The sequence below is a fragment of the Hemitrygon akajei genome, chromosome 14 (genome assembly GCF_048418815.1).
Source record: "Hemitrygon akajei chromosome 14, sHemAka1.3, whole genome shotgun sequence".
NCBI lineage: Eukaryota > Metazoa > Chordata > Chondrichthyes > Myliobatiformes > Dasyatidae > Hemitrygon > Hemitrygon akajei.
In genome coordinates, this window is record NC_133137.1 from 71,490,574 (window position 1) to 71,515,700 (window position 25,127).

General features: G+C 41.4%; 1 protein-coding gene across 5 annotated transcripts in view; it reads left to right on the forward strand.

Annotated features, from left to right (window-relative positions):
* Positions 1-25,127, forward strand: part of tbc1d22a (TBC1 domain family, member 22a) — a 274,507-nt gene that overhangs the window by 10,533 nt on the left and 238,847 nt on the right. For 4 of the 5 annotated variants that reach the window (XM_073066369.1, XM_073066368.1, XM_073066364.1 and 1 more), the window contains exons 2-4: positions 6,876-6,932; positions 12,940-13,271; positions 23,073-23,243. In XM_073066369.1, coding sequence (XP_072922470.1) covers positions 6,876-6,932; positions 12,940-13,271; positions 23,073-23,243 — 560 coding nt within the window. The remainder of the gene's footprint in view (positions 1-6,875; positions 6,933-12,939; positions 13,272-23,072; positions 23,244-25,127) is intronic. The other variant, XM_073066366.1, reaches the window with a different exon arrangement.

Sequence of the window (25,127 nt, forward strand, 5' to 3'; positions counted from 1 at the left end):
TATGAGCGTTTCGAATGGGTCCTGCTGGGATTCAGAACTGCTCCAAAATAGGACCTGCCGTTGTCTGTGGCTGTGTTGGTATATGGGCAACCATTATGAGTGCCAGATGATTTTATTCCTAATGTCATGACCACCTGGTTGGCCTCTAAACAATGTTCCATCCTCAGTAAAGTCAATTACACTTGACCAAAGTGCAACACTGCTCACTTGCCATGATTAAACACTATACAGTTGGCCCTCCTTGTCCGTGAATTCAACCAACCGCAAATCGCGAAAACCCGGAAGTGCTCTTTCCAGCACATGTTGTTCGAGCATGTACAGACTTTTTTTTCTTGTCATTATTCCCTAAACAATGCAGTATAACAACCATTTTACAGACTGATGTGGAGGATCAAAAGCTCAAAACCCAATAACTATACCACTGTGTTGCTTAGTAATAATTGTAGCTTTCATCAGGGCAGAGCCTTTCTCACTTTATCCTTTAAAATTGTTTCCATCGTTGACCGATGTAGCCTAATGCTTTTCCAATGACTGATGGTGTTTCACCTCATTCCAATTGCTTTATTATTTCCACTTTATTTTCAGTCGTGATCATGATTATTTTTGTGAACAGAGAAACATTCAGACAGGTTGAATAAGGGACTTGAGCATCCGCAAATTTTGGTATCCGTGAGGGGTCCCGGAACCAATCCCCTGGACTGTATGCTGTTTCTCTAACTAAATTTCCAGCTGATCTAAATTGGAATAAATCCTTTGACAACTTTCTCACTGTCCACAACACTGGCAATTTCATGTTATCTACAAGCCTACCATTCTGTCAACTTGAACTTTTGTTCAAATCATTGCATGTTACCTCACAAACTGAGGTCTCAGCATGGATCTCTGCAGAACGACACTGGTCGCAGGTCTTGAGTCAGAATAACATCACTTTTCTAGTACCCTCTGTCTTCACTAGCCAAGCCAATTTTGAATGCAATCTACCAACTAACCATGAATCCCATTTGCCTTACTCTTTTGGATCAGTCTGCAATGATGTCAATGTTGAAGTGTCTGAATTGTGCTGTAATAACTGGATGTAGCTTACAGTTGGAGCTGTGGAGCTGTGCATCTTGATGCAAATGTTTCAAGCTTGAGCTTTCAGAATGGTTATTGGCCCTTTTAATCTGGTATTGCATTTGCACATGGGCTATTGGCAGTCTTGATTCGGAGATGAGGGACCAGAATGTTAGACATCAGGCTCTGCTGTATGATATTGGCATTCATGGGTGTCTTTAAGCATATCTCTTGAGTGTTCTTTTTAAGTGCCCTCCTAACTTTCTAGTTGAACTTCCTATTATTCTGCCTGCTTAAAAAGTTAGGAGATAAAACTGCAGCATTCTTGGAATTTGTTTTCAGGAAGGTTTGTATGTACACAATTAGAGACTTTAAATGAGAGCAAACTGAAGGTTTAAACCGGATGCGGTGCAAAGCGGGGGGCAAACATAAGTGGAGATGTGGAGAAAGCGAACCAGCTGAACAACTTCTTCAATAGGTTCAACAGCACAATCTCATCCTCACAGCAGAACTCCACACCAGGCTTGTCTTTCTACTCGTCCTCACTCTTACTTCCCTCACAGGAAAATAGCCACTCACAGGAGACCTTGCCCACGCCCAGGATTACGGCTGCACAGGTGGAAAGTCAACTGAGGAAGATCTGTACCAGCAAGGCGGTTGGACCGGATGGAGTATCCCCACGATTACTGAGGGCCTGTGTGACTGAGCTGAGAGAACCACTACAGCGCATCTTCAACATGAGCCTGGAGCAGAGAAGAGTACCCAGACAGTGGAAAACATCCTGTATTGTCCCGGTACCGAAGAAACCACAACCAAAGGAGTTGAATGACTTCAGACCTGTTGCCTTGACGTCGCACGTGATGAAGACCATGGAGCGGCTGATAATACAGAATCTGAGGCCACAAACCAGGCACGCCCGGGATCCTCTTCAGTTTGCGTATAAGGAGAAGGTGGGAGTGGAGGATGCTATCACGTATTTGCTGCACAAATCCCTCTCTCACCTGGATGGGGTCAGTGGTGCTGTGAGGATTACATTCCTGGACTTCTCTAGTGCCTTTAACACCATCCAGCCCAAGATCTTAAGGCACAAACTAACGGAGATGGGAGTAGACTCTCACATGGTGGATTGGATAGTGGACTACTTGACAGATAGACCTCAGTATGTGCGGTTGGGAGACTGTAGGCCTGACACGGTGGTCAGCAGCACAGGAGCGCTGCAGGGGACCGTGCTCTCTCCGGTCCTGTTCACCCTGTACACATCAGACTTCCAATATAACTCGGAGTCCTGCCATGTGCAGAAGTTCGCTGATGACACGGCCATAGTGGGGTGTGTCAGGAATGGACAGGAGGAAGAGTATAGGAAACTGATACAGGACTTCGTGATACGGTGCAACTCAAACTACCTGTGTCTCAAGACCAAGGAGATGGTGGTGGACTTTAGGAGATCTAGGCCTCATATGGAGCCAGTGATCATTAATGGAGAATGTGTGGAGCAGGTTAAGACCTACAAGTATCTGGGAGTACAGTTAGACGAGAAGCTAGACTGGACTGCCAACACAGATGCCTTGTGCAGGAAGGCACAGAGTCGACTGTACTTCCTTAGAAGGTTGGCGTCATTCAATGTTTGTAGTGAGATGCTGAAGATGTTCTATAGGTCAGTTGTTGAGAGCGCCCTCTTCTTTGTGGTGGCGTGTTGGGGAGGCAGCATTAAGAAGAGGGACGTCTCACGTCTTAAGCTGGTAAGGAAGGCGGACTCTGTCGTGGGCAAAGTACTGGAGAGTATAACATCGGTAGCAGAGCGAAGGGCGCTGAGTAGGCTACGGTCAATTATGGAAAACCCTGAACATCCTCTACATAGCACCATCCAGAGACAGAGAAGCAGTTTCAGCGACAGGTTGCTATCGATGCAATGCTCCTCAGACAGGATGAAGAGATCAATACTCCCCAATGCCATTCGGCTTTACAATTCAACCGCTAGGAGTAAGATATGTTAAAGTGCTGGGGTTAGGACTCAATGTATTTAAGTAAACTACTTAAGAACTTTTTAAAAGCTATTATTAATGCTTTTTGAGAGGGTGATTTTAGATGCATATCATATTTTTACTGAGTTAAGTATTGTATGTAAATAGTTTTGCTACAATAAGTGTATGGGACATTGGAAAAAATGTTGAATTTCCCCATGGGGATGAATAAAGTATCTATCTATCTAAACTGTATACAGGTTTTTTAAAACAGAAATGAAGTTTTTGGTACTGTATGGTTATGCTTTGATTGAACCAGGCAAGTTATTCTGCAGTAGTTAACAGTGAGTCTATTGTTTGTGCTACTGTGCTAGGCTCTGCCAGGAAAATGAGGTAAAGCAGAACAGAGGGACAAATAAATAAATTACTTCAAATAAATAAATTAACTTCCGTTAATGCCCCTCCTCCCCTTCTTACCCCATCCCTGATATATTTAGTTTTTTCCCCTCCCCTTTTTTTCTTTCTCTCTCTACCCATCATTCTGCCTGTTCTCCATCTCCCTCTGGTGCTCCCCTCCCCCTTTCTTTCTCCCTAGGCCTCCCGTCCCATGATCCTTCCCCTTCTCTAGCTCTATATCCCTTTTGCCAATTACCTTTCTGGCTCCTATCATTCTTCTCATTCTCCTATCATTTCGCATTTCCCCTTCCCCTCCTACTTTCAAATCTCTTAGTATCTTTCCTTTCAGTTAGTCCTGACGAAGGGTCTCGGCCCGAAACGTCGACAGTGCTTCTCCCTATAGATGCTGCCTGGCCTGCTGTGTTCCACCAGCATTTTGTGTGTGTTGCTTGAATTTCCAGCATCTGCAGATATTCTCGTGTTTGACAAATAAATTAGACTTTTTAAATTGATGTTTTTATTAAAAGTGCACTTGTTAACTTATTTAAAAATACTTAACAAATTTATAAGAGAGCTGTATTTTCTTAAATCAAAGTATTAGTAGAGTAATTACAGTCGTAATTGCAAAAGTTTATGATTTTTTTGCATGAGCAGTCTTAAATAAATTTGAGCTGATTTTTTAAAAATTAAACTGTTCAGAGCTCCATCAATAGCATCAGGATTAAGGGTAAAAATATTTCTCACATTTTCTTTCTGATATTTTAGAAAATAATGTTTGGAATCTGTCTGGTGGAATTGCTTTGCTTTGTCACATGTACTGAGGGACAGTGATAAGCTTGTCTTGTTTGCTTTTCATGTAGATCAGATCATTACACACTTTTTATGTAGTACAAGGTAAAACAACAGAATGTAGAATAACGTGTTAACAGTTATGAAGTGCAGTGTAGGTAGACAATGAAGCATGAGCTCATAATGAGGTAGATTGAGAGGTTAGGAGCTCATCTTATTGTACTAGGAACCATTCAATAGTCTTATTCAGTGAGATAAAGCGGTCCTTGAGTCTAGTGCTATGTGCTTTCAGGCACTTCTGCCTGGAATGTGAGGGTCACTTCCTGAGGCCAGTATTTAATATCTAAATACTACTAAAACTCTCATGCTCTGTTTGTGACCTCCAACTAGCGCAAACGGTGCATTACAACGGCACTATTTTTGGCTAAGTCGACTTAAAATGCGCTAACTTACAGAATGCAGGCAAAGTTCAAGGTTATATATTTGTATAAAATTGCTCAATCGCTAAAATTGGCTTTCACCGAAGAGCCAATGTCAACCATGATGGAAACTGTGATGCGACACCACAACACATGCGCATGGCCAACCTCAGAAGCTACTCACGATACTCACAGCAGCGACACCAACCGGAGCAAAAGGGCAGGGTAGCTCTATTTCGAGTGGTCACATTCTGCTAATTACCATCAGCATGTGCAGGATTGGGACAGATCTAACTGCCACCCACCAACAGGAGATAATTAAATCTTATTGTAATGATGTACTTCGAGACACCCATCAAACCCTTTGCTGCAGTCAAAGGACAGCGGTGACTATATCACGTCCATTTAAGAGAGCACCAACCTCATCAAGAATAATCAGCATCCTGGAGGCTTTGGTGTTACTGCTTCGTATCTTCTATCCAGCATTAGGGTTAAAAAAAAAAGGTCAGCCTAATTATGCCGCGTGGAAAGAGAAGGGGAACATTATGGTCGAGATGACGCCAAACATCGTCGGGAAGCGGCAAGGAGAAGGAGAGAACAAAAATCGGATGAGGCCAGGGCTGCACGACTCCAGGATCAAATAGGACAAAAAAAGATGAGAGAAGAGGAGACAGAGGAAGAGGGGCATACACGTCCCCAAAATGACAAAACTGGCACATGAGGAGAGAGGAAGAGACAAAGGAGCTGAGAAATGCATGTCTCCAGGATCAGAGCCAAAGAACAAACAAAAGAGATGAAGAGATAGGGGATGAAAGGGCTGCATGTCTCCAGAATGACAAAAACAGGCACAGAAGGAGGAAAGAGGAAGAGACAAAGGAGGAAATGCATGTCTCCAGGATCAGAAACAAAGAGTAAACAGCAGAAGAGATGAAGAGATGGAAGATGAAAGGACTGCACATCTCCAGAATGACAACGAGAGGCACAAGGGTGGCAGATCCACCCGAAATGATGCTATCAAAAGTGTCCTGTGTTGAACAAGGAGGAGCAGCTATATTTGCCTTGCTACGCGTCGTTCTCCTTTAATAAACTGAGGTTTTCTTATTCAATTTCCAAAGCAAAGCGATACCAATAGCATTCAGGAAAATTTAATGTTCATTCTGGTCACATCAGACTGCACTACCCTTCTCTCAAAGGGTGCCCCAATGGGTCACCCCATTGTCTAGTCTGTTCCTAATGATCCTTGGAAAAATGGAACTCGCCTGTTGTAGCATTAATGTTCTTCTGATGATGGTATTTACATCGTGCTGAGTAGTAGGGATTTCTGTGATTCAGACCCTGAAGGAACAGTAATGTATTTCCAGGTTAGCATGGTGTGGAACAATCAGATTCTTATGTTTGTGTGTCTGTTGACCATGTCTTTCTGAACACCTTGATGAAAAAATTGTAGCTTTTTTTTTGCAAATCATGCACGCATGCATGTTTCTGCTATTTAGAATATTCATGGGGAGACTGAATATTTAGGGTGCCTTTTTCAGATGCCTTTTTCTTGGGCAGTGCCTAATGGAGTTTCATATGCTTCCAACTTGTGCAGTGTCGATGCTGGAAAGGCTTTGAAGGTTGAAAGTTGTTACCTGCTGCAGGAAATCCAAGTTCTGAATTATGTGTAATAAATATTTGTGTACTTTGTTCAAGGTGGCTTGCTGTTTGATTTCCAATTCTTTGGTCTCACTTTTGGGTAACTAAGGCATCTTGCATTTCCATCGCGCATTTTTGTTGGACTTTGAGGATGCATACATGTTGATGATTTGACTGAAGAGACCCAGGGAATTGAAAACTGAACTCGTTTCCAACAATTTTGTTACATCCATTTTAAAATTTGACTTTTGTATGTAGAGTTAATTCAAACATCACATCATGCATTATTTTTAAAAATATGTACCAAATTGATCTCAAAATTTGTGAAGCTTTCTGGATGGTCTGAGTGATAAGGACAAGCAGACAAATATATCTGTTGTGAGGAAGGAAGAAAGTCAGTGTGAAATTTTAGCAGGGGTAAGAATGTCAGAATGCTTTGAGGAAGGGAAAGGAGGTGCCATTATGTGTTGGATGGGTGTACAGAATGTTTTATTACTGGGCTGTTGGGAAAAGAAAAGTACATATATAGTGGATATTATTACCTGAGAGGCTATTGTATAACCATGGTTTGTTGTTTGATTTCCTGTGACATTGCACTGATCCTATCACTTTTACTTTGCAGTATACAACATGTTTATGGAGCTCAGCATCCTCCAATAGATCCCCTGTTGCATTCAAAGTAGGTGTGAATTTTAAATTTTAAATTATTTTAAAATTGAAATATACATAGGACTGCATAGCCGGATACTATGCTTGCCTAGACTCATTTGTTTGGATATCTGTTTCTTTTAATGACTTGAAAAACAAGCAAAACATTGGGGAAAACTCAGAAGGGCTTAAACAAGAGATTGGGAAGGCTAAAAGAGGCCATAATGTCCAAGGCAAGTAGAACACATTGGTGTTTTACATTTAGATTAGGAGCAAAGGGTACATCACTCAGAGACAAGTTGTGTGTGGGTTTGAGAAAGTGATTAAAGTCCTTAAATGGTATATTGTATCTCTAGTCACTAAGGAGGACAATATGGATGATGGTGAGTCTGTGTGGCTATCTTGCATTTTAGGACATTGTCACTATTAATGAAGAGGAGGTAGGGAAATACGAAGGTGGTTAAGTCCCCAGTGCCTGATGGGATTTATCCAAGGATACTGAGATAAGCAAGGCAAGAGAGTGCTGCGGTCACAATAGAGAACTTTGGAATCCTGTTAAACCACAGGCGAGGTGGCAGAATACTGAAAAATACACAATGTTGTTCTAATGTTTAAGAAGAGTAGCAGGGAAAACCAGGATTTTGTATGTCAGTGTGCATTAAATCAGTGGTAGTGAAGAGTAAGGCATAACATTCTTTGGGATCGGATTTACAAGCATCTATGGACTTAATGAGGGGCAGTCAGTATGACATTGTGCAAGGTCTTCTCTCACAAACTTGAATGTTTTGAGGATTAACAAATGATTAAGGAAAGTAGGGCTGTAGATGTTGTCAACATGGACTTCAGTAAAAGATATGACAAAGTCCTCAGGCTAGATTGATCCAAAATATTAACAAATTTTTGTTTATTGGATTGGTCATAGAAAACAGTAATGGGAGAAGACTGAAGGTCTGTGACCAGTAATATTCCACAATGATCAGTGCTGGGACTTATTGATTGTTCCACATATTAATGATTTGAATGAAAATGTGAATAGTATGACTTGTAAGGCTGTAGTAGCCACAAATTGATGGTGTTAAGACTTGTGAGGAATCTTGTCAGAGGATGCAGCAGGGTATAGGCTAGCTGGAAAGGTGAATGGAGATGTAACAGATGAAGTTTAATCTAGACAAGTGTGAAGTATTGTATACTGTCAGAGGTCAAATGCTGGAGGAAAGCATATAGTAAATGGCAGGATATTTGGAACTTTTGATGTACAGCAGGGTCTTTTGGTGTCTCTAAAAGAGGCAACAGCGAATAGGGTGGTAAAACTGGCTATGCCATGCTTGCCTTCATTGATTGTGCATTCATTCATTCATTTTGTGCCATGTCGTATGATGTGGGTGATCATGTTCTTAAGCATGATTGTGGGCAAATTTTTCTACAGAACTGCTTTGCCATTGCCACTTTCTGGGCAGTGTCTTTACAAGATGGGTGACCTCAGCCATTAGCAATACTCTTCAGAGACTGTTTGCCTGGTGTCGTTGGTCACGCAGTCAGTATTTGTGATATGCACCAGCTGCTCAAACGACCATCCACCACCTGCTCCCATGGCTTCACATAGCCCTGTGTTTCACCTTGCATAAAGTTGACCTGCAGCTAGTGGAGGGAAGGAGTGTCTTGCACTTCCTTTGGTAGAGATGTATCGCCACCCTGCCACCCAATCAATTGTGAGTATTAATGTTAGGAAGTCATTGTATAGTATTATTGAACTTTTGTTGGGCCACATTTGAAGTATTGTGCTGTTTTGGCTGTCACATGATAGGAAGTGTATGAAGAATTGGAGGCAGTGCAGAAAAGCAGATGTAGCCTGGATTGCAGAGTAACAACTGTGAGAGATGAACTTGGATAGTTTCCTCTTTAGCATCGGAGACCGAGTGGTGACCTAATGTGTTTCTAAAATGATGAGTGGCATAGATTTGGTAGTTACTCTTTTTTTTCCTGGGGTAGAAATGTCACATACTAAAGAGCATTAGGTTTAAGCTGAGAAGGGAAAAGTTTAAAGGAAACATTCGAGCTGGGTTACTGTTTTACAGTTTTCAATCCCTAGTAAGGAAGGTAGCAAAAGCAGTTATAATGTTTACATGTTTTAGGCACATAGAGGGAACCGGACCATATGCTTCCCTGACATCCAGAGATAAATACTACTTGTATATGTGTTATTGAATTATCAGCTGTTTACTTAGGATTCGGCTTTTCACTGTTTGATCAATCTGTTTAACCACTTCTTTACATCTGCCTTTGCCTTCATCTACTTGTACATCTACTTTGCCTTCATCAGTTTTGCCTCATTCTGCTGCTTCTCTTGGATAACACACGCCCACAATCTGAAATGCAGTTGGAATAAGTTCATGGGCTTATTTAATTGACAGATAGCATCTTGTTAGCTGCCATTTTTTCCTCCGGTTGCCATATGTTACAATGTTATCCAATGTCAAATGTTTTTTGATATTACTGAGAAATGCACATCTCTGAGTGGTTTGACCATGTTTTCTTTTAAATGCAGATACATGTATTACACTTGTTTAGTATAATTCAGTATCAATTAAAGCAAATAGTCTTGTGAAACACTCAGTATACAACCTCCTTTGATTGGCTATAGTCCTTATGTAATAAAGTAATTTTATACTATTTGGAAATGAGCTACCAGAATTTACCTACTAGAATTTAATTATAATTAATCCTTCTATCTGAAATGATGGGTGATATGAGAGAAGGATTACTGTTAACAGAACATAAAACACTATAGCACAGAAACAGGTGTTTTGGTCCATCTTGTCTACCCATTAATCTGCCTGGTCCCATCGACCTCCATACCCTTCTCATCCATGCACCTATCCAAATTTCTCTTAAATGTTGACATTGACCACACATCCACCACTTGTGCCGGCAGCTCTTGACCCTGAGTGAAGCAGTTCCCCTTCCTATTCCCCTTAAACTTTTCACCTTCCCCCTCTAGTTATGACCTCTAGTTGTAGTCTCACCCAATCTCAGTGGAAAAAGCCTGCTTGCATTTACCCTGTCTATACCTCTCATAACCCTGTATACCTCTATCAAATCCCCCCTCAATCTTTTGTCTAACCTAGTCAATCTTTCCCTGTAACTCAAGTTCCAGCAACCTCCTTGTAAATTTTCTCCGTATGCTTGCAATCTTATTTGCATCTTTCTTATATGTAGGTGACCAAAATTGGACACAGAACTCACATTAGGCTTCACCAATATCTTGTACAATTTTAACATAACATCCCAACTCCTGTACTCAAAACGTTGATTTATGAAGGCCGATATGCTGAAAGCTTTCTTTACGATCCTATCTACCTGTGATGCTTTCAATGAATTATGGACCTGTATTTCGTGATCCCTCTGTTTTATTGCACTCCTCAGTGCCCATCTGCTTACCATGTAAGGCCTACCAAAGTGCAACACCTCACATTTGTCTCCATTAAATTCTATTTCAGTCTACCTCATCAGCTGTTCTAGGTCCCACTAGGAACTTTGATAGTCTTCCCCACAGTCGGCTACACCCCTGTTCTAGGTATTGTCCACAAATTTGCTGATCCAGTTTACCACATTATCCAGATAGTTGATATGGAAGACAAACAGCAATGGAACTAGCGCACATCCCTGCCAAAAAAAGACACAGGCCTCCAGTCAGAAAGACAACCATCTGCAATCACTCTCTGGGTTCTTTCTCAAAGCAACATCTAATACAATTTACTATCTCATCTTGAATACTGAACCTCTTGGCCAACTCCTATGCCTTGCTAAAGCCTGTGTAGACAACATCCACTGCCTTACCTTCATTTAACTTTTCTGGTAGCTTCCTCGGAAAACTAAGATTGATTTACCATGCACGTAGCCATGTTGACTCTCCCTTATCAGTCCCTGTCTATCCAAATACTTGTACATCCAGTCCCTTGGAATACTTTCCCACAGGGTCTGAAGGAATGTGTTATTAGGCCCTGGGAATTTATCCACCCTAATTTGCCTTAAGCGAGCAAGCACCTCCTCTTCAAAGTTCAAAGTAAAATTTATTATCAGAGTACATACATGCCACCATGCACAACCCTGAAATTCCTTTTCTGTGGCATACTCAGCAAATCTTTTGCATAGTTTGTTCCTGTTTACAGTTACTATGTGAATGCAGATATAAATAAATAACAAGCAAGAAATACCAAGATAAGAGTCCTTAAATGAGTGTAGTTATCTCATTTTGTCCAAGAGCCTGATGGTTGAGGGGTAGTAACTGTTCTTGAACCTGGTGGTATAAGTCCTGAAGCACTTGTGCCTTTTACCTCATGGCAGCAGTGAGAAGAGAGCATGGCCTGGGTAGTGAGATTCTTTGATAATGGTTGCTGCTTTCCTGCGGCAATATTTCATGTGGATGTGCTCAGTGGTTTGGAGGGTTTTACCTGTGATGCATTTGGCCACATCCACTACCTTTTGTAGGATTTTCTGCTCAAAGGCATTGATGTTCCCATACTAGGCCTTAATGTAACCAGTCAGCGTGCTTTCCACCATGCATCTGTAGAAGTTTGCCAAGGTTTTTGATGACATGCCGAGTCTCTGCAGACTCCTGAGGAAGTAGAGGTGCTGTCATGCTTTCTTCACAATTAGATTTGTATGATGGGTCCAGGACAGGTTTTTTGAGATAGTGACTCCCAGGAACTTAAAGTTATTGACCCATTCCATTTCTGATCCTCTGCTGATTACTGGCTCACGGACCTCTGGTTTCCCTCTCCTGAAGTCTACAATCACTTCCTTGGTCTTATTGACATTGAGTGAGAGACTGTTGTTAATACACCACTCAGCCAAATTTTCAATCATCCTCCAGTATACTAATTCATCACCACCTTTGATACAGTCCACAACAGTGGTGTCATCAGCAAACTTGTATATAGTGTTGGAGCTGTACTTGGCCACTCTTCTGTAATCTATATAGGGTCCATGACCTCACTGCTATAATCCTGAGATCATAACCTTGGAGTTCCTAAGTAGCAATCCTTAGATCACAACCCTGTTCTTTAACTTAGCATTGAACTCCCTGAACTCACTTTGCAGGACCTCGCTACCCCTCCTACCCATGTCATTGGTACCGATGTAGACAGCAACCTCTGGCTGCTCACCTTCCCTTATCACTACAGCTCACCTATTTTCCCCCTTTACTTCTGAGCCCCAGAGCCAGACTCAGTGCCAGAGTCCTGACTGCTGTTGCTTTCCTCTACTAGGTCTTTCTCCCCCCCCCCCCCCCCCCCCCCCCAAAACAGCATCCAAAGTGGTATTCTTGTTACTGAGGGGAATGTCCACAGAGGTGCTCTGCACTGGCTACCTTTCCCTTTCTTCCTCTTGACGGTTATCCAGTTACCTGTCCTGCACTTTGGGTGAAACTACCTCCCTATATGTCCTGTTAATCAACCCCTCAGCCGCCCGAATGATCCGGAGTTCATCCATTTCCAGTTCCAACTCCTTAACATAATTTGTTAGAAGCTGCAGCTGGATGTACTTCTTGCAGATGTAGTTGTCAGGGACACTGGAGGTCTCCATGCTGTTCCACATCTGCAATAGGAGTGTTCAGGTATTCTCACTGCTCTAAGTGCACAAAGATAGAAAGAAGGAATAATTAAGAAAGAATTACCTTTGGCCTAGCATTTCCTTGCTGAAGCCTTGATGAACCAAAGCCTCAACTTCCCACTCCAACACTTGCCCAAGGGACTGTGACATCCAAAATGTGTCACATTTGCTTCTTTCAAACTCTTTTTCCAAGAAATCTGGTGTCTCCTCAGGATCATGGGGCATAAATGATGGAAATACTTTGAATGCAAATATTACAACATATAGTTTGGATCTAAAAAGAAAAATCATGCTGGATTGAAAAGCATGCACTATTTATGATTTAACAAAGTTAAATAAGTAAGATAAAGAACATCCATTATCTTTGTCATTCTTATTAATTAGAATATTGTACCAGTGTATCTAAAATTATGTTTCTTGGTCAACAGTATACTGAAAGCAAATTCGAAGCCTCTTTCAGTGTCGATAAGGACAAAGAAGGTTACGACTTTCCAAGAGTTTGAGAGTATAACAAGTGATGCTTGGGATGTTGGGGATGACGACGATGACCTCTTCGCGATGGCTGCTCAAAGTCTGAATACTGAAGTTGTCATGGAAACCGCAAATAAAGTAATTGAAATACACAGCAAATTACAAGAACAGAAACAGCAGGACAAACTAACAGAGACAAATCCAGAGCAATTGAATGATTTGGAGCAAGCAGACAGCAAAAGGGAACATGTGAAGTCTTATTCTGGTTTGGAGCTTGATACGTCAACAGGTAACTTTGAGTTCTTTTAAATACTATTATGTTTAAATTGAAACTTTGCCAAGTGGAAGATGTTATGTTTCTTTCCATGTGTTTCTCCAAAGACTGACTTGCTTACTTGGGCTCTTGGCTCCCAGTGGAGCATAGGCCATTGATGATCACCCATCTCCCTCGTCCTCTGAAGCTGATGGTGTGGTTGGAGTTCATCATTGCTTCCGCAATCCATTGCATGCACCGTACAGGGGATTGGCCTATACAGCTTCACCAGAGCCATGTTGGTCACCCTTACCTGCTTCCACTTCTCATGATGGGGATATAGAGTTGGGCTTTGAGATGCTTTCTCTAAAGATGCAGGTTTCATTTCCTTCAGAATGTAGGATTTGGGCTGTAAAATCATTACTGGGTGAAATGAATACTGAGTAACTGAAAGCCGTTTATAGTTACTTTTCGGCATAAGAGACTGGACTTAGTTCACAATTGATCTTATTTACGGCACACTTAATTCTTATAATCTGTTAAATCTAGATGCCTTAATATTTGCATTTTCTGAAGGATGTTTGCAACTATAGGGCTTGCTTTATTGAGCTTTTAATGTTCTTAACAGTTGCAATTTTTATTGTTTTGATTTTTTTTCACAAAGTAAACTTTAATTTTAATTTTTTTATTAGAATATGAGGTAATTCTGTCTTTTTGCCTATTTTGCTCGAATTATGGAACTAAACAATTCTTAGTACTTGTGTAACAAAGTTAAATAAGAAGGACAATGAAAATCTATGTGTGGTGGGGTGGAGATGCATCTCTACCAATGGAGGTGTAAGGCACTCCTTCCCTCCGCCAGCCTACAGGTCACCCTTGGGCAAGGTGTAGAACCTGCTTAGCCCCCCCCTCACCCAACCTGCATCATATGAATACATGAAGCCATAGGAGCAGGCGGTGGATGGTCGTGTGAGCAACTGCTGCATATCACAAGTCCTGGTTCTGTGACTACTCTCGCCTGGCAGACAATCTCTGAAGAGTATTGATAATGGCTGGGGTCACCTATCCAGTAAAGATACTTTCCAGCAGAAGGCAACAACAGGAGAGTTAGTTTGCAGTAACCAATTAAGCTATTGTGTCTCTGGATGTGGGAGGAAACAGGAACACCCAGCAGAAACGCTCGCTGGAAGAACATGCAAACTATGCATAATAACACCCAGGTTCATGGTTGATAGTGGATCCCTGGAATTGAGAAAGCAGCACTAACCACTATCTGTTTTACTGTTAATGCAGGTTACAGTAAAGATGTTTAAATCATGTTTTAAGTTAATTATTGACTACAAGTTTGCATTTTTATGTTAGAACAATTTTTGAAAACTACTGATCCAGTAGTTCATCATCCCACCAGCGAGTGATTAGTCTCTCTCAATGTGACTGGAAGAACACTATATGGAACATAGCTGGACATTTTAAATCAGTTTGTTGTTCACACAGACTCTCATAATGCCTCTCTTACCTGTAAGAGTTGAATTTATTCTAAATTTGGTATATTTTTGATTAATTAAATTGAGCATTTTTACCCTCCTGGTCCAGAAGTTATCAGTGGATAGTATCAGAAAACTAAGTTTACAGTGTAAAGCATTCAGAATGTTGTAGTTGCTCCCATTACTCTAGCCTATCTGGACAATGTTTCTCAACCTCTGCATGCCACCTTGGTTGAACAGAGGAGCACCTTTAGTAACAGACTAAGACAACTGTGCTGGTCCAAAGAGTGCCATATGAAGTCATTCTTATCCTCAGCCATCATGCTCTATAATAATTCAACCCATAGATGGGAAGTGATTACCCCTCCTGTTAGACTGTTTGAGGGTACTTTTTATTCTTTCTACTTGTCTTCTAATATTTATATATCTGTGCACTTGTAATGTTACTGTGACACTGTAATTTCCTTTGGGATCAGTAAAGTATCTACCTATCTAAAAGGTGTGTGGGACACAAACAAGGGCAGTAAGTTGATTTTTTTTTGTTGATTGGTGTCCTTCCTTCTGTAACTCCCCTGTTCTGTCTTTATTTGTATAGGAAGACGAGCAACAGTTGTAGCACAAGGGAATAAATAATACCAGAGTTACTGTGTGTCGTTGAGTGCTGAAACGGCGGTCTTGCAAATGTATTACAGATGGAAGGGCTTTGGAACTCTGAGATATGGGGGAATGTACTCAAAGTTCTTTACCAACTTGTAGTTTAAAAAAAAAAAATCACAGGGATATAGCAACGAATTTTCAGAAATGTGAGCGTCAAAGTTTGATATAGAATACGTGGTTTAGAAAAAGAATAGGCAAGGGTGTGACATGTTTAAAAATAAGGAGAAAGAGAAATAAAAGCATCAGGTGGCTCTTAAGTCCTTGCATTAAACATAAATGATTTTGATGAAAATCAATTAAATATTGAAACTAGTTAATGTAATTTTTTTCTGTTATTAATCTTAGTGGGAGTTGCAGAACTTGTGTTGGGTTTAAGGTAATACCAGCTCACTAGGCAGGCTTTCCATTTTAAAAATAGCACAGCAGCCACGGGGAAGATGCTGCTTGTACTTGCAACTTCTCTGGATAGTTTGGTTAGGTGCCAGCACAAGTGCCCTACCAACTGGTCAGGCAAATTTAAAATTTGATGGTCGGAGGGTTTTGTAATAGGGACAGATGGGGAGAGGACTTTTAGTTCAGTGGATATGAAGTGCAACTCACTTTTTACAAATATTCTTTAGTGAATAAGCTGGAGGACTTGGAGCTTAGCTTCAGAACATGCAGCTGTGTCTGTAATAAATACAAGGCATATGCTTTGGCTCACAGTGTCTGCCAACCATAATGCCAAATTAAAGTAATCTCAGCTATTTGCACTTTATCTGTATTTATCCAATCCTTGCATTGTAAATGTTGCTGTCCCTCCTGTTTCCACTATCTCATCTGGCTGAGCATTCCAGGCATTTCCCACCCTGTTTAATAAAAGAAAAAATTAGCCTCATTCATCTCCACATTTTTAAGCTGTGAGGGAAAAGTTTAAAGCTATTCCCTTGAGTATTTAACATTTCTACCTTGGGTAAAAGATTCTTTCATCTCTCTCCATACCTTGTATAATTTTATGTACTTTGTCAGGTTGTACCTCCACTTCCAATACACCAGGGAAAACAATCCAAGTTAGTCCATTAGTGTTGCCACTTTAAGGAATCTACTGACTTGTACCCGAGTTCTTCTGTACGTCAGTGCTCCAAGGGTCCTGTCATTTATAGTATACTCTTTTTTGTATCTGATCTCCCAAACTGCAGATATTGTAGAAGTAGTTTCCCATTTGTCCTGTAGATAAACTTTACTCCAGTAGGAAGCTTGTTGCAGGTGACCAGCAGCAATGCAGTGGAGAAAAATATGATATTGGGAGAATGAAGCAGACTTGCTTAACACTAGCCTTCACACCATGGCTCAATATGGATATGTAAGTTAGGATCAATACTTGTATGGCAGCAGGTACAAGATAAATTTCTGCTGGCAGCCTAATTGAGAAGGATGCTCTATAGTCTGTCCCTCTGTAGTGACCAAATTAAAGATTCTTGTGAGCTCACATAAAAAGTTGGTTTTTGATATTCTGAGTATTTCACTCGGGAGTTGATGCATTGTTTTCCTGTATGTTGTGCATGTTGATGGATGAAATCTACACTGTGGTTTGAGAAGCAACTTGTATGTCATTTGGAGGCACCCAAGGAGGACCTTAATGATGACCTAATGTGGAAACCTTTCTGTAGTTATCATAAGTGGATTAGTCATTATTTGAAGATGGAAACATTTATGGCATATGCAAGTTCCCCTGGCATATCATCCCATTTCTAGCCATAGGCGATTAGATTGTTCAATTGCAACTAATGGCCCTCTTTACTACTTTTTAAGAGTTCATTGGTGCCATCTGCACACCTTGTCTTGTTTTGTATTCTTGAGTGCAAAGAGGTTGAATTGGAACGATTGCTGTGAAGTAGAGTCAAAGATGGCACATTTCGAGGGTGGAGTTACAATTGATTCTTTGAAGTGTTTTCTCCAGCAGTCACAGACTGCTTCTTGCTTTTGACCATCTGCTCTTTCCACTAATCAAAATTTAAAACACAGTGGGCTTTCTGCTGAACCTCAGATTTCAGGTGCTTGCAGAATTACTTCTCAAGGTGTGGCAGTATTTATAGTTCAAGGACACTGTGTTTGGTATTATTTTGCTGCCATATCTCCTGATCAATCTCGCTATGCTTGTTGTTTTCCAACTGGAAATCCAGAATCCCTTTACAGGCTGATTTTGGAGGATTTCAGAGCAGTCCTGGAATCATGGGCCCTCCTCAGCTTTAGCTAATGAAGGGTTGTTTGTGAGTTACTTTCCTGTGGGAGATTCACATCTTCAGCATTAATTATTTGTGGCATCATTTCTATTGTCACCAGTGTACTGAAAGCAGGCTGATGGAGGTGAGGGGATTGGCAGCGGTATATCAAATAGCAAGAACATCCACAGTGAGCAAATCCCGAACAAGGAGGCATTATTTTAAAGCGTGGGTTGCTCATTAAATGATGTCTTCTCCCAGACCATATTCAATCTCTGGAATTGTTCACTCCAGAATGTTTATGGAGGCTATCTTATTAATAGTATTTGAGGTGCAAGTAGATAATTGTACTGTATGTTTGAGAGATTGACATATTGGGCACAGTGGAGGTGTTTAGATCGAGGGAAGATCAACGATGATCATATTAATAGGCTTGAGAGGCCTAGTGGCCTTTACCTGCTTCTATTTTTTTGTGTTCCAGTGGTAGAGGTAAAAATCTTTGAATTTTAAATGTACTAGTATAAGCACTTGATGCAACCTGCTAGGCTCTCTATTTCTGTCTCCCTCTATTCATTGTCATGAGTTGTAGATAGTTGTGTGCAAGCTCCACAGTTCAGCATTCATGCATGCTTATCCTGTAGTTCTGAATGTCCGGAGTTACGTGGAGAAATGATAGTTTACTTCAAACAACAACACACAAAATGCTGGTGGAACACAGCAGGCCAGGCAGCATCTATAGGGAGAAGCGCTGTCGACGTTTCAGGCCGAGACCCTTCGTCAGGACTAACCGAAAGGAAAGATAGTAAGAGATTTGAAAGTAGTGGGGGGAGGGGGAAATGCAAAATGATAGGAGAAGACCGGAGGGGGTGGGATGAAGCTAAGTGCTGGAAAGGTGATTGGCAAAAGTGATACAGAGCTGGAGAAGGGAAAGGATCATGAGATGGGAGGCCTCAGGAGAAAGAAAGGGGGCAGGGGGGGAAGCACCAGAGGGAGATGGAGAACAGGCAAACAACTAAATATGTCAGGGATGGGGTAAGAAGGGGAGGAGGGGCATTAACGGAAGTTAGAGAAGTCAATGTTCATGCCATCAGGTTGGAGGCTACCCAGCCGGTATATAAGGTGTTGTTCCTCCAACCCGAGTTTGGATTCATTTTGACAATAGAGGAGGCCATGGATAGACATATCAGAATGAGAATGGGACGTGGAATTAAAATGTGTGGCCACTGGGAGATCCTGCTTTTTCTGGCGGACCGAGCGTAGGTGTTCAGCGAAACGGTCTCCCAGTCTGCGTCGGGTCTCACCAATATATAAAAGGCCCCACTGGGAGCACCGGACGCAGTATACTGCACCAGCCGACTCACAGGTGAAGTGTCACCTCACCTGGAAGGACTGTCTGGGGCCCTGAATGGTGGTGAGGGAGGAAGTGTAAGGGCAGGTGTAGCACTTGTTCCGTTTACAAGGATAAGTGCCAGGAGGGAGATCGGTGGGAAGGGATGGGGGGATGGGGGGGGACGAGTGGACAAGGGAGTCGCGTAGGGAGCGATCCCTGTGAAAAGCAGAAGGGGGGGAGGGAAAAATGTGTTTGGTAGTGGGATCCGGTTGGAGGTGGCGGAAGTTACGGAGAATTATATATGTTGGACCTGGAGGCTGGTGGGGTGGTAGATAAGGACAAGGGGAACCCTATCCCGAGTGGGGTAGCGGGTGGATGGGGTGAGGGCAGATGTGTGGGAAATGGGAGAGATGCATTTGAGAGCAGAGTTGATGGTGGACAAAGGGAAGCCCCTTTGTTTTAAAAAAGGAAGACATCTCCTTCGTCCTGGAATGAAAAGCCTCATCCTGAGAGCAGATGCGGCGGAGACGGAGGAATTGTTTGAAGGGGATAGCCTTTTTGCAAGAGACAGGGTGGGAAGAGGAATAGTCCAGGTAGCTGTGAGAGTCTGTAGGCTTATAGTAGATATCAGTAGATAGGCCGTCTCCAGAGATGGAGACAGAAAGATCAAGAAAGGGGAGGGAGGTGTCGGAAATGGACCAGGTAAATTTGAGGGCCCTTATAACACCTTATATACCGGCTGGATAGCCTCCAACCTGATGGCATGAACATTGACTTCTCTAACTTCCGTTAATGCCCCTCCTCCCCTTCTTACCCCATCCCTGACATATTTAGTCGTTTGCCTGTTCTCCATCTCCCTCTGGTGCTTCCCCCCCCCTCCTTTCTTTCTCCTGAGGCCTCCCGTCCCATGATCCTTTCCCTTCTCCAGCCCTGTATCACTTTCGCCAATCACCTTTCCTGCTCTTAGCTTCATCCTATCCTCTCCGGTCTTCTCCTGTCATTTCGCATTTCCCCCTCCCCCCACTACTTTAAAATCTCTTAGTATCTTTCCTTTCGGTTAGTCCTGACGATGGGTCTCGGCCCGAAACGTCGACAGCGTTTCTCCCTATAGATGCTGCCTGGCCTGCTGTGTTCCACCAGCATTTTGTGTGTGTTGTTGTTTGAATTTCCAGCATCTGCAGATTTCCTCGTGTTTGATAGTTTACTTCAGTCGGTTTAAACTGCAGGGGAAGGTTTGGAAAGAGGGGGGAAAATGTCTGGATTAGTGTAGAATGAAATTCAATAAAAGTTTGTTTTAAGACAAAATATATTTGTTATCGCCTGCCTCTAGACAATTATAATATAACATTTCTGTATGTGTCTTGAATTGCAGTTGGTTTATTATTATCACATGTATTGAGACTTAAGTGAAAAGCTTGTCTCTCCATACATATCATATCATTACATTGTGCATTGAGATACTGCTAGGTTAATTGGTCATTGTAAATTGTCCTGTAGTTCATCCGGGGTGATATTGTGGATTGCTGTGTAGTGCGTCGTGAAGGTCCGGAAGGGTCCATTCCACGCTGTATCTCTAAATGAATAAGGAAGGTAAAACAATAAAAGAGTGCAGAGTAAAGTGTAACAACAACAGGGAAAGTACAGTACAGGTAAACAAAGCTGGGGTAAGAGGGTATAATAGGAATGGTAGAATTATAGGAATTGGTAGAATCTAACCTTGCTGCTCGCTGGACAACGTTTTTCAGGACCATGGTGCTACATGAAACAATACAAAAACTGCACTGAACTATGTAAAACACAAAAAAACTACACTAGACTACAAACCTATCCAGGACTCCATAAAGTGCACAAAACAGTGCAGGCATAACAATAAGTAATAAACAAGACAATAGGCACAGTAGAGGGCAGTAAGTTGCTGTCAGTCCAGACTCTGGGTATTGAGGAGTCTGATGGCTTGGGGGAAGAAACTGTTCCATAGTCTGGTTGTGAGAGCCCGAATGCTTCGGTGCCTTTTCCCAGATGGCAGGAGGGAGAAGAGTTTGTATGAGGGGTGTGTGGGGTCCTTCATAATGCTGTTTCCTTTGCGAATGCAGCGTGTGGTGTCAATGTCTGTAATGGCGGAAAGAAAGACCCCAATAATCTTTCAGCTGACCTCACTATCCGCTGCAGTGCTAAGTCGGAGTAGAAATGGTGTAACAGTTTGTGATAGGTGATGCCCAATGTCAAACATAAGCTTTGAACTAAAATGTTCCCCAGTGTGCCTGCTAATCCACACGTTTTTCCCATGAATGTATTAGATTTTTCTCTATATTAGAGGAGATTTGAGCAGTAAATATAGATTATGAAGCTGAAAGATGTTGCTAATTTTTTTTTGTGGGGTGGAATTCTGGCCTATTGGTTTATTTCTTTTGTTTCTGGGACAGAAGCTATCATTGGAGAGGTAATGGTGTTGGTGATGGAGAACTGACTTGTCCAGGGAACTGACCATTTTAATGTTATGTGTAGGCAAAAATATCAACAATTCCTTGCTGAACTTAGCTGTTGTTGCCACACATTTTAACTCCACGTCTGTTGTGATGGAAAATAACTGGTTCTTTGAGTCTCAACAGTAGAGGCCTGGACACACACAGTTTTAATAATAAGGAATTTATTTACAAGGGGAAGTCGGGTCAACACAAGCAACTACAATACACAGGAAGCGGTGTGGGGACAGGGTAAAAGGGAAAAGCCCTACAACAGCTATCTCCCTTGACCATGGATAGCTGCAGCTCCCTTACCAGGACAAACGATAAACTTTCCCAAACATAAATCAATGCACTTACCTCCAATGTGGTGGTCTGTAAGAGAGGGCTAGTCAAGGCCAAGTCTCACCTTTTAAAGCATGGGTGGGGGGGGGGGGGGCGTGGTGAGATAATCCAATTAAGGTGACCAATAATTTAGGTGTGCATTGATTAATTGGGAGGGACCAAATGTTGATTGGCATGTGGTGTGTCCTCCGACCAGCCAGGTGGCAGTGCATCAGTCACGTGGCCGGTATCTCTGGATACAACGTCCCATTCCCATTCCGATATGTCTATATCCTGTTATGCTTTCTGCAAAGAAGGATAAGGGTGAGAATACAATTTGGAGTGATATAGAAATGTCTTTTCCATCTCTAAAGCAAGGGTTCCCAACCTGGGATTCATGGACCCCTCAGTTAATGGTAAGAGCCTATGGCATTAAAAAAGGTTGAGATCTCCTGCTTTAAAAGATGTGGCCCTCATGTAAGGGAGGGTAAAACGAAGGAATGTGGCATTGTTGGAGCAGATTTAGCTAACTGGAGAAGAAATCTGTGATTGGCCAATGAACCAGAGGGTAAAAGTTTTTTGTGTGTTATAAGCAGCTATGATTTGGAATGCACCATCAGATCAGTTTAGATACAAATGTCACAGTAACATTTAAAAGAAATTTTATTTTGTGTAATTAAAAAAAAAGTTGCAATGGCATTGGGAAAGTCAGCTTAGCAGATTTGTCTTATGGAAAGGTCAATGAGTGAATGGTGGTTTACTGCACAACTCAAAAATATATTTGGGGCACATTACACTGTGAGTGGTCCATAATAAACGTCATTCTCGTTCATTCACTGATTGCATGGAAATGTGTGCAAAACAACACCACCTGTGAGATCAAAGTCTCTGACATAAGCTTCTCTATTAGGATATTTAACAGCAAATAGTGTTCCAGAAGTTGCTGCCAGTTTCACAGCATAAATACAACATGTGCTGACAGTTTTGTTGTGATTCCAACAGTAAATTCCCACTAAATTTGTACTGCAAACTTGTTTACGTGGTGAATGACAAATCATATAAATCTAAGGCTTGAAGTTTTTAAAACATGACCCTGACAAACACATGCCACCAAAGCTTCAATAATTTTAATGGGTGTTTCTGTTGGAGTGTGATGATCGATTGCTCAATAAGCCTTTGAAAACCTTAATTTGCATGAAAACTAGTTTAGTAATAGCACTATTCATATCAAAGGGAAGGGATAGCTTGGAGTTCAAAAATTATGTGCGGTCTGCAGTAGAAATTGGGGTTAGATTTGCATTTCTATATTAAAAGTTATTTTTTTGAAATTCTGAGTGAAGTATTTTTGTTTGTGTAAATATATTTTTATCAATTTGCAGGTTTAAATCATCTTGAGAAGTCCTCATCACAAAGGCAGCTGTCTGTCCCTTCTAGATCACCAACTCTGTCAGCAGACCAGAATCCCTCGGATGGCTCACCAATGACTGAAAGAGAAATTACTCGATTAGAAAAATTCAAGCAGCTGTTGGCAGGCTCAAATCCTGATTTGGGTAAGCTTTAACTCTGAAGAAGGCATGTGAACACAAATAAAGATTCTATTCTGCGATAAGCTAATTTAGATGTGGCCTATTTCAGTGAGGATAGGACATTCATTCACTTAATCTTCACCCATTTATCTTAACATTAGCAGAACAAACTAGAGACATCAGAATTACTATAAGTGAAGAAATTCTAAAGGTTTACAGTTGTGCAAAAGTCTGAGGCACATATATAGCGAGGGCACATAAGACTTTTGCATAATACTCTAGTAATTTTATGTATTGCACTGTACTGCTGCCGCAAAAAAGAAAGCAAGTTTCATGATGTGTGAATGATGATAAATCTGATTCTGATGTAGGTTTCCATTGTGGACTGAGAGTGGGAAGGAGGCAGAGAAAAGGGAATTGTGGTTGGGAAAAGGGGAAAGAAGAGGGGCAGAGAGCAGGGAGCACCAGAGAGACGTTCTGTAATGATCAATAAACCAATTATTTGGAACTAAATGACCTTGCCTGATGTCTGAGAGCTGGGTGTGTCTGCAGCTGCAACACCTCTGGTCTTTGGCACTCCTTCTCTGCAACCTGTCCCACACCCCTCCAGCAGCACTCCATCCTCACCATTCCCAACATCCTTTGCTCCCGCCAGATTTACACCTTCTCCCTCCACTCCACGTTGACAAGTACAGTACTGTACACAAGTCTTAGGCACTCTAGCTGTGCCGAAGACTTTTTTTCACAGTGCTTTATATTTGGAGGCTGGGAGCAAGAGAGACTGAAGGTTGGCTGGAAGAACTTGCTGGGTCAAGCATTATCTCTCCTGATGCAGTGTTTGCCCAAGTGTTAACTTGAACTTAATACTTTTGGATGGTGTTTGATCAATTGAGTTCTTCTAGCAATTTTTTTTAACTGTGTACATCAAGGTTGTTGGTCATTCAGAGTAATTGATGAGATAGAAGCAGCAATAATAAGTCATTCACAAATACTCATTTTTGAAGACTATTGCTCTGAAAGTATTTAGTCAGCTTGAATCAGTAAAGTGCATTAATTTTATTTTGTGGGAGAGAGGAGCTATGTCCTAAATGTCTTACAACACTTGGTTCTTAGTGCTTTGTATTGTGCTTTCGTTGCTAAATAACTAGTTTCATAGGTCTTTTGGTTCTGAAGAAATAACCAATTTGGAAATTATTATGTGATTAAATGTGTGTTTGTTTTAATGTTAGTTAAAGGTTGGCAAAATTAAAATCTTAAAGCCAGCCATGATTTCATGGTAGGAATATTCTAGATTTATAGAATTCTTCATTGGTCTTTACATCATGCAAATGTATCAAAACTGGTTGATTAAATTCCTCTGTGAGCCCAGATACAGTTCAGAAAGCCACAGAGTGCATATGAGGAATCCTCTGAAGCTATACAACTAGTTGTATCTTGTATATAAATTTTACTCCCTGATTGCTTTTTTTCTTGTAGCACTTTTAAGATAATCACTTTTATAAATAAAAAGGTATTTGGAGTTTGGATGTTCTCTTGTGAGTGTGTAGATTTTCTCTTACATCTTCATAAAAGAGTTGTTAGGAGAATTAGCTTTTGTAAGTTATGCCTGGTGTAGAAAAGTGACAAAAAAAAAGGGGACTTGTAGAGTGTGGAAATTGGCCCTTTGTCCCATCTTGACCACTGTGCCCATCAAGCTGGTTCTATTTATCTGCATTTCAGTCATACCACTCTTAAACCCCTTCTAGCCACACGGTTATCCAGTTGATGGGCATGCGAGAGAAAATATGTTGCAGGGAATGAGGGAGAATGGAACTGATGAGATTGCTTTGCTGGAGTTGGCATAGGAACAATGGATTAAAGAAAACACTTTCAGAACCGGATTTATTATCATTGACGTATGTTATGAAA